At 31.1% G+C, this 10,792-nt stretch overlaps 1 protein-coding gene across 1 annotated transcript in view; it reads right to left on the bottom strand.

Moving 5' to 3' along the window:
* Window positions 1-1,070: 1,070 nt before the first annotated feature.
* LOC105876427 (uncharacterized) overlaps window positions 1,071-10,792 on the bottom strand; it is a 52,937-nt gene continuing 43,215 nt past the window's right edge. Inside the window, exons 6-7 of the mRNA XM_076009391.1 lie at window positions 7,792-7,963; window positions 1,071-2,173 (exon numbers count right to left, since the gene is read on the bottom strand). Of these exons, the coding sequence (XP_075865506.1) occupies window positions 2,114-2,173; window positions 7,792-7,963 (232 nt within the window). The 3' untranslated portion in view covers window positions 1,071-2,113. The remainder of the gene's footprint in view (window positions 2,174-7,791; window positions 7,964-10,792) is intronic.

Raw genomic sequence — 10,792 nt, 5'->3', positions numbered from 1 at the left:
CCACATTTGGGTATATATATATCCAAAAAAATTGAAATGAGGATTTTGAAGAGATATTTGTATATCAATATTCATATTCACAGTCAAGAGTTGGAAGCAACACAGCGTCCATGAATAGATGACTGGATAAACAAAATATAGTATACACATACAGTGGAATTTTATTTACCCTTAAAAAAGGACACTCTGTCTATCACATACTATAACACAGATGACCCTTGAGGCATTATACTATCTTAATATGGCAGTCACAAAAAGACAAATACTTTATGATTCTAGTTATATGTGGTATAGACTGAAGTCAAATTCATAGAAACAGGAAGTAGAATGTTGGTTTCCAGAGACTGGAGGGAGAGGGGGATGGGAATTTGTTGTTTAATGGGTATAGAATTTCAGTTTTGTTAATTGAAAAAGTTCTGGAGACTGTACAACAATGTGAATATGCTTAACACTACTAAACTCGAAAATAGTTAATATACTATTTTGTGTTACACATTTTTAACAGCAATTTGAAAATAACCAGTGATACTACCTTATCATTTTATGAGTATGATGGCATCATTTTTTCTGAAATAAACTGTAACTCATCTTGAGAAACTTCACATTTTCTAGAGCCAAAATTTTTATTAATATTTTCCTTTTTTGTTAGATACCAAACATTTTTGGCTACCCAACAATAAATCTACATCCCATGGTTTTCACTGATTCAAAAAAGAAATAGGATTTTCTTGCCTTTTCTAGCTCCCAAACAATTCTCAGCACTCTTATTATGCAGTGTGTGTTTTCTAGGCATTAATGCTATCTCAAGTGAGTGACTACGTAAGAAAATGATACTTAAAAGTTGCATTTGTTGTCAGGATGGCATTAAGGAGGAAATGAACTTGTGTTTTGATAAAAACATATACTTCCCTAATTTAGAAGCCCTTATTTTTTAATAAAAATTGCCTGTCTCTGCAGTACACATTGTCAATTTTTAACTTAGATCTGAATTAAAATTTATTAAAGAAAGATACATGAATAAAAGCAAATTTTTTGATCATTTATTAATTGTATTTAAAATTTACATGGATTTATTTATTAAGGATATTGTATAATGTTTCCACTTTATGCTTTAAACAATTACAAACATTTGTCTTAAAATAATGTACATATCAATGTAACAAGTTTGAAAAATGGGGGATGGGAATCCACAGTCTGCTTTCCTGCTAGCAATAATCATAAATACTTCAACTTAATGGATCATATCCTTTTTGAAGTTCTAAGTTTTTTTAAGAATGAAGTTCTAAAGGACTTCAACATGCAGTGGATATATACAATATTCATAACAACTAGCTTCCATGCTTACACTGAACTCAACATAAGGCAAAAGCCCATAATTGTACTGAATCTTTGGCTCAGTGTGTTAAAAAAAGCTAAGCAAAGTGGCAAGCCTAATGAAAACAATCGTTTGAGTTTGCCAGTTTCAGATTGCTAACATGGTTGCATTAAATTCAATCGTCATCTCTGATGAGATATGCAGCTTTTATTAGCAGGACAGTTTGTTTTCTGAATGCAAGAAACAAGCATGAATCTGTTTCTCTAATTGTTCTCATAGCTTGAGAAAATGAGAAAGAAGCAGGTTTGTTTTACTAAAACATCATTCTGCTGTATAGTTTGACCATGTTTGATTAGAAGAACACTAAACCAGTCAGATTCTGTCAGATGAAATATCCTGTCTTCTACTCTTGGCAATCTTTTGGATAATTGCCACTGATTATAAAACAATTGAATGAGTTTCAGTCACAAAATTATCCATGTCACAAATATTGGTATCTCCTTTCAACTGTTCAAGAAAAGCAAGCCTTTGGTAACTCTAGTTATTGTATGGTATAATACAAAACAAATTACCAATAACCATTCCTGAACTAACATATGGCCAGGCATTGTTCCTGTTTTTGATGTATTCCTGTTTTCTATAATTCTGATCTTCTGCCTCTTTTGACATCAGTAGGTAAGTCTACAGAAATCCTTGTTCTTGAAAAGTTTTCATCTCAAGAAGTTCTCACTCTTGCCATACAATATAAAAATAACCCACTTCAGCAAATAAAATTGCTCCAAATAAAATAAGAATAAGTCAAGGTTGCTTGATGACTACCACGCAGGCACCTGCTCTCCCAATATTCAAAGAAGCCATCTGTTAAAAAAGATGAAACACAAGACAAATTTTACTGTCATAGAAAAACATAAATATTGTCATATATTTAAAGGAAACAGACACAAAAATCATAAATAAATGTGCTTCTGTTTTCCCATTGTAGCCACAAGTAGTATAATAAAAATGAAAACATTGAAAACAGCATTTTAAAAACAATGGTTTGTGTATCGAAAATTTTAAAACCTGTAATTACTTATGGAATTGTTAATAAAAGTAGTATAATACTTAATGATATTTATTGAAATAAGCCTACTATAGAAAAGTTTCCAATAAAGATTTATTGTAGAGCTTGCATGGACACATTTGTGATGATATTTTATAGTGATAGCTTAGAGTGTATGTTAGATGAAATAGCTGTAATCATTTTGAAGTTATTTCCCCAGATATTATACTGAATTAAATGTTATTCATTCATTCTAGACAGAGACATACAATGAAATAACTTTAATATTTTGCCATAAATAGGACATAATTGTAATTGCTATAGGGCTTATTAAAATTTTCTCATCTTTTGACAATTGTTGAAATGAGAACTGAGTTTTTTTAATAATGTTGAATATGAAAATGACTAGAAATATATTAAAAACAATAGTTTTTATAGAGTTTGTAATGAAAATTTATTCTTTGGAGGTAAGCCAACATTTTAATAATTTGAGCTTTTTGATATCAATACTTTTTTATTACAGTTTTCTAAGAATATCAGGGCAGACAAGAAATTACAGGATATTATTCTAAACTGAAAAGAAAGTACATAAAGTGTAAGAAATAAAATAGCTAAGGACAAAATAACCTCAAATCACATACATTATCTTATTGGTTGAGAAATGACATGTTCTCATTCTCTAAATATGAAAATTATCTCTATTTTCTACCAGTGGTTTTGAATGTATTTACTGTTACCCTTTATCTTGTTGCAGGTTAAAATATTCACATGATATTTGTTTTATTACTTTCATTTAATACACTATTTTTAAATAATGTAACATCTTTTGTCCTCCTCATAGAGTTGTCTAAAATGAGAGGTGTAAAGGACCATGTGAATATATTTGATAGCCTATTTTGTCTTAATAATAATTATTATAGGTCACAATTGTCATCTTTATAATCACATCATGTATTGTTATTTCCATGTGACAGATGAATGACTGGAATATCAAGAGACAATATATAAATCCCACAACAATAATGGATACAAACTAAAGTTTATCTGACTCCAGAATGAATGATGTTTCAATTGTCTTTTTTGTTATCTAATGATTTTCAAGAATTTTTTCACATCAGAGTTATTTAAGGAGCGTTTACAAAGTACAATCATGATGTAAGTAACATGGTCCATTCAACTATGATCTGGTATGTGATGATGATCACATAAGATCATAGCAGAGCTCAAAAAAATCTATTATATAGTGATACGGTAACCATGGTAATGTCCTAGTTCAAGGCACTACTCATGTGCCATGGTGATATAGGTATAAACAAACCTACTATACTGTTATTTTTTTAAAAAATCATAGAATGAGAATATAAAGAAAGAAGAAATTTTTGCACAACTGTACAGTGTGTTTGTGTTTTAAAGTAAGTGCTATTGCAATTACAAAGTTTTACAGTGCCTACAGTATTCAGCACAGTAGCATGCTGTATAAGTTTGAAGCCTAGGAATGATATAGACTATTTCATATAGTCTAGGTGTATAGCAGGCTATACCCTCTAGTTTGTGTAAGTACACTCTATGACGTTCATACAACAACAAAATCACCTAACGGTGAATTTCTCAGAACATACCCTTGCGTTTAAGTGACGCATGTCTACATGTATGCACAAGCCCTACCACTCAATTAGCCAATGGAATGGGTATTGGCTAATTGTATTTTTTTGAAAAGTTTTCCAAAGTTTTGTTGATGTTTATTCAATAGAAAAGTGCTGTGCACTGAACTACATACAAAGTGATTAGGTTAACTCCATATTTTATGTACATCTAAGTCTATATCTTTATATATGCATATGTGTATATGTGCATGTGAAAATGAATCCTTTCCATTTTTTAACTTTTTTTTTATTTCATTATATTATGGGGGTATAAATGTTGTTAAAGTTACATATATTGCCCTTGCCTCCCTTCCCACCTTGAGTCAGAGCTTTAAGCGTGCCCATACTCCTGGTGTTGCACATTGTACTCATTATGTAAGTATATACCCATTCTCTCCTAGTTCTCAGACATGCTTTCCATTTTTTTTTAAATATGCTATCTCCCTGTTTCTTATGTCCATGAATGACACCCTCTCTACCCAGTTGTTCAAGATATTGTCCCAAGCACAAATCCACAGCCCTTTGTTTTCCCTCGCTCAACCATACATTTGAAAGATCATCAGGACTTCTAAATCTCTCTCCAGTTTAATTCTATGCATTCCTTCCATCTTCCACTTAGTTCAGGTCACAAATTTACCTTAAGTGGATTGGTAAAACATTCTCCTAATGGATTTCTCTCACTCCAATCTTGCTTTCTCCGAATCATTTTACACATTGTATCAAGCACAATCATTTTAAAAATACAATTCTGCTTATTCACTTTTCCTGCTTAAACTCCTTTATTAACTCCCCTCACTCTTAAAATCAAGGCACTTTAATGTGGTTTCTAGTCCTACATAATATAGACCCTGTTTATCTCTCCAAACCCATTGCTCACTAGTTTATTTTCTGTGCAGTGAAGCATGCCTTGTGTTTTTCCTTCTTAAAATGCTATTATTCTGTAAGTCAAAGCACTCCCCATATTTTAATTTGGTTAACTGTTATTTGCCAGACCCCATTCTAAGTATTTCCTAAAGGAAGATTTCCCTTAGGGTTGTATATATTATTTGCAAATAAACAAATCCCATGCACAGCAGAAGAAACTTAGTTGCAACAATAGTTCTCAATTTTTTTGAGAAACATTAGCATATTTTATACCCCATGCCAGCAACTGTTAGTCTTGCTAGTCTTTGGAGACAACAGTAAATGACACAGTCTTCCATTCCTTACAACCTAGAGATGAATGAAGAATGACAGCCCTATGACTCCTTCCCAAAAGAAAGCATGAAAGGGTAATTTTACTCAGGCTATGGGAAATGGGATAAAGTTCTTTTTTTATGTCTTGAAGCATACATATTTATTTTTTCAAATAAAATGTAAGAAATGAGCTCACTGTTAAATGACAAAGTAAAATTTCTTTACCATCCCCCCATAAGCATGTGTGTGTGTGTGTGTGTGTGTGTGTGTGTGTGTTTTCTCTGTAAAACTAAGGCACAAATATGATAATTGCTTCCTAACTTATTTAGATTATTTTCAACTACAGCTAACCTGGGAGTTTTCCAAATATACATATTCTTTGATATCTTAATGCACTTTGCTTATGTATTCTAATAATCAGTCCTTTGTGGGTGCAAATAATACAGAGATAACTAATCAATTTAGTCCACTTATAGGGTAAATGGAGTGAAAGTGACAGGAATTATCCAGCAAATATAAGAAAACTTTCTAGTAAGCTAGAATCCTGAAAGTTTTCAAAGGGATTTTGTGTGGGCCTGTTGATAGTCCCTTGAGAGTCTTAAAAATATAAATAATGAAAAGATATGAGATTAAAATCTTAAAGTAATTTAAGAGTTTGAAAATTAATGCTTATTGTGCTAAAATAAAGTTGTTATAAAACATTTTAAATATCACTTTGGTATTTATGAAATACTGTATGATCCATAATGTATAAAATACTGATGAGGGAAAGTGGTCTTTAGAGGCTTTTACCTATTATTACTACATACATTATTTTGATTTCAATTTTAGAGGAAGGATAAGCATAATGGCTCTTTATTATAAATATGTAATGAAGATATTATATTATATCATTTATATACCCATAAACTTTCTTTATTTAATGTTCTTTTGTATAAGTGGCACATTTAAAATACATACCATTGAACTGGTACATTTCCTTAGCAAATAAACAATCATTAATCTATGCAGTATTCTCTTTAGGAACACTAGGGACTCAGAAAGACAAAATGTCAAAATACATTCTTGAAAATTTTAGTGTAATGATGTGAAAAGCCAGCATTGCTAGCTTCTTTTATATTTGCTGCCTTGTGGATAAAAAATGCTTTTCCCCTAACAATTAAATAAAACATAGAAAATCACACAACTTAGTTCACCTATTATTTCCTCTTCGTTCTCCTATTCTTTCTTCTTCTTCTTTCAATTAGCCAGATGTATTTTTTTTTTTTTTTTTATCTGAGAGTTTTCCTTTAGGAGCAAGGGAGATTCATAATGCAGTTACCTTAGCCTGGCCATTAGGAGTTTGGTTTTGCACTCTAAAGTCAGCTTATACTAATATTGTTGCTGAACACATAATATCAAAACTGGCACAAAGAAGTTGTATTTATTTAAATGTAAGTATCTTCAAAATAAATTTACTTAAATTTTGTTTTTTCAAATTCTTCAAATAAATTTTAATCAATTTCTGTAATCAAAATCAGAATCTTTCACCCACTGAGGCATATGAGATGTGGTTATTATTCTGCTTACACTAAATAAGGCTTTGGACAGTCACCGGACTGATTAATGGAAACTATTTATTTATTTGAACACTACCTTACTTTTAGATTCCAGATAAAAGAGAGAAATAATAGAAATATTGAAAATTTGGAAATGAAAGAAGGAAAGTAAAGAGAATTTGATTTTAAGGACACAAGTCTGAAAATTTATCCATTCTCTTCATTATAAGGAATGCTATAGTATCTATGCAGTATAAGGTGTTTTTCCCTATAATTATATTGCTCTGCCTTCACAGCCCCTCCCCCAACACACATCCTCTAGTTATGTGACCAGAATGGGATCTGGTTCATTCTAGTATGATCCTATTTAAACACAGTGTATATTCAAAGGATAATGCCTCTCCAAAGACAAGCCAATCATTTTACTCCATCTTCTTGGAAAAAATGATTGTCAAAGAGCACTTGATAAGTGGCAGGCTGTGTATACAGAGCCCTTAGCTGTTTATTTTTAAAAAATTGAACTGGGACAATTAGTTTCTTATTTTCTGACTGTGGCTGTGAGGATTACTATTTGGAGCTTCCAGCAACACCATCAAGTGAAAATTTTCTTTTCAATAGGTAAAAATGAACCTAACAAGCATAGTCAACAAAAATAAGTGTCAGAAAAGTTGATTTCTGCAGTCTCTCATTGCCTTATACCAATTATTTCTAAAACCAAAAATCCTAAAGTTAGGGTTTTGTGAACCAATGTATTATGCTTTTATTTTTTGCTCAGGAAATGCAAACTTAGTTCCTGCTTCTTGTTATGACTTATAATGAAATAGAAATCCTATTAAAGCATGAATGTCACCTTTTAATATAAATTTTATTAAAGTATTATACACACAAGAGGAAAATACACAAAACATACAATTTAATGAGTTGTTTACAAAATTAACACAACATTGAACTAAATCAATTACTTTTGGTTCAGTGTAATTTGAAAAGATAGGCTATTATTTGCATATCCCTTTTCCAAGAAAAATAAATGAAATAAATTCTTATACTTGAAGTAAATCATGCTGATGACAGTCTTACCTGTGTCCACTCATTAGTTTGTGGATCATAGGATTCCATAGTGTTGAGGTATGTCTGCCCATCATAGCCACCAACAGCATATAATCTGTCACCAAGGAGACAGACCCCAACAGCATCTCTGGGCATACTCAAAGGAGCAACCATGGTCCAAGTGTCTGTTTTGGGGTCATATCTAAAATTCAATGACAATAGTATATAACATATTCTGATCACATTCAACTTAACTATATGAATGATACTTTTTCAAAAGTATGTCATGAAAAAAAACTAATTTTTTTCTAAAATACAATCATTTGTATAGGTATTCTAGATGGAATATCATAATGTCTGGCTTTCTAAGTTTAAGGTATTTAAAAACTACATCCAGGCTTTTAAATGGATACAGATCCATTTAGCAAAAATAAATGCCATGACTTCTTTCCACAAGGAAGAGGGAGTGTCAAATATGTAAATAAATATTATCCACAGCAGAAAGAGGATCTTTAAAACAGATACATGGAGAATGCTATGAATGAAACAGAAAGAATGGCTAAAAATCTGATAAAATGATGAGATATTCAATAGGTACAGATTTTTTTCTAAACTAGTTCTGAAAGTCTAGCCCAAATGTGCTAGAGAGAAAAGCACACTTTTGTGTAAAAGCACCATAGTTTTCTTAAAACAACAACAACAACAACAAAATGCTTGTCCAGCTTTGAGGAAACAAGTATCAAGTATGACTAAGTTCAAGAAAGTACGAGGAAACAGTGTGCCTCAAAATGTAGGTTTTGATCAGCTCATGGATTGTTGGTTCCCTGAGTAACAAGGTGTTTTGTGTTTACTCAATAAGAAAATAGCAAGCCTTTGAAACTAGGGGAAATAAGTACTATATTATCTGAACAGAGCTGTGTTTTAGTGAGATGGCTGAGGATTCACCGTGAGGGAGAGGTTGGCAAAACCAGAGATTAAAGTCAGAAGGCCACAGTTATTATTAAATGTAAACAAAAGTAATTTCATTTTTAAAAACATATAATTATCATATATTACTTATACAGATATTTACTATTTTTGAGTGGTAAAAACTTGAAGACTTTTCATGAATGTGCTTTATTTCAGCTAAGAACAAGTGATGAAACTATCCCTTTGCCTTTAGCCTGCAATTGCAGGATCAGATACCAAAACAAAAAGCTGGTAAGAACTCAGCAGATCAAATAGAAAATAAAACGGAAAGAAAGCATTTTCTCACAAACACAGCACGTAAATTCTTAGTTTGTTTTCCTGCTCCAACCTTTTTTGTTTCACCAGTTGAAATTTTTAACTCAAAGACTCGTAAAACCAAGGAACAAACAAAAAAAAACCCCTACATTTTGTGAAAATATAGAAAGTTGTTACAAAAGATCTGGAATTTATATTTGTCAGAGAACATTCACATTACCCAAGAGGTTTCATGTATTTGGACACCAAGTTTGAGGGGTTGTATACTGCTAAAATGACATGTGTGAGATAAGATATTGGTTGAATCCCTACAAAAGTAGGATCACCTTGAAGCATAGCCTGCCCAGCACATAAAAGTTTAAGTTTACATACCATAGTTAATAAGTATAAATCATCTCAGACAAAGGCACACATAGATACACACACAAGCACACACAATCTATAACGTCAAAATCTTTTTAAAAATATTTAAATCTTTTCCATAAACATTTTGAAGTATACAAAGATTTTTAAAATGAGTAGTAAGGAAAGAAAAGATAACACAAGGAAGCAAATAGTGTAATCTAGAATGTGGGACATTTTATGGACTAACTGACTGAATTTTTCAACAAATCAATGGCAAAAAAAAAGTAATAATGAATAAATAAATATGAAGAAGTAACTATTCTAAATTCAATGTGAGTTAAAAACATAACAAAATGCAGCAAGTGTACCTTACTGGGATCCTACTTCAAACAGACCAACTCTTAAAAGATGTATGAGATGTTTAGAAAATTTTAACATAATACAGGCATTACATTTTAATAAGGAATTACTGAAGATTTTATTAATGGAATAATGGCATTGTGGTTATGTTAAAAAATAATCAAGTCTTGATCATTTGAGTCCATTTGTTTCAGGAATTAATTCAAAATGTTTTGAATTAAAAAATAGGGAGGATGGAGGAAAGGAAAATGAATGAAACAAGAATGACAAATCTGTGATGGTTATTGAAGCTGGGTAATAAGTATAGGGGAGTTTGTGATATTGTTTACTTTTTGTTTGTCAGGAAATTTTCTAGTACAAATAATTTCAAAAGGAAGAATATATAATGCATTTTAGTTCAGAGAAAAGTCAGTGTTTTTTACATTTCATTCATTATTCAATAGAATCCAGTCTGGCTTCTGTCATAACCATTTTACATAAATAGCTTTTTTTCTGAAGTCATATTTTAGTCTTCATTTAATTATTATTCAGCTCTACAGAATTTTTTCAAATATTGTCTGCAAAGAAGACTTTATCATTTAAAAAAAGTTCATGAAAATTGAAAAACAAACAAACAAAAAAAACCAGCTGAAAACCAGCCAACACTAGTGTGATAAGCAATAATAGATGAGTTTCCAAAGGTTTGGTTCTTCAAGTGAAACACAAATTATGCTACCATTCTCAAATACTCAAATTTCAGGGAGGATTAAGAGAATGCTTATATGTCCTACATTTAGGTACATGTTTTGAAATACTAACTTAATTTTAGAAATATATTTCCTTTTTATATTTCACAAATTTTCTGAAAATAATTTAAAAAGTTTGATGCATTCTTTTAGAAAACTGAAATCTTTGCATTAGATGTACCTGTTTTGAGTGGTAGGTAACATATTTCAAATGTGTAATAACTATCTTTTAATTAATATCTGGCAATGGTAATGATGTTTAGGTTTAAAATTTCCAGTAAAACCAAACCAAAACAAAACCTGAGTCTTCCGACACACACATTCAATCCCAGATACTTAGGAAGGGATCACACAAATTCCAAATTACCCAGTAGTCA

The sequence above is a fragment of the Microcebus murinus genome, chromosome 13 (genome assembly GCF_040939455.1).
Source record: "Microcebus murinus isolate Inina chromosome 13, M.murinus_Inina_mat1.0, whole genome shotgun sequence".
Lineage (NCBI taxonomy): Eukaryota > Metazoa > Chordata > Mammalia > Primates > Cheirogaleidae > Microcebus > Microcebus murinus.
Note: the sequence above shows the minus strand (reverse complement) of the source record. Positions and strands in the feature narration are given on the sequence as shown.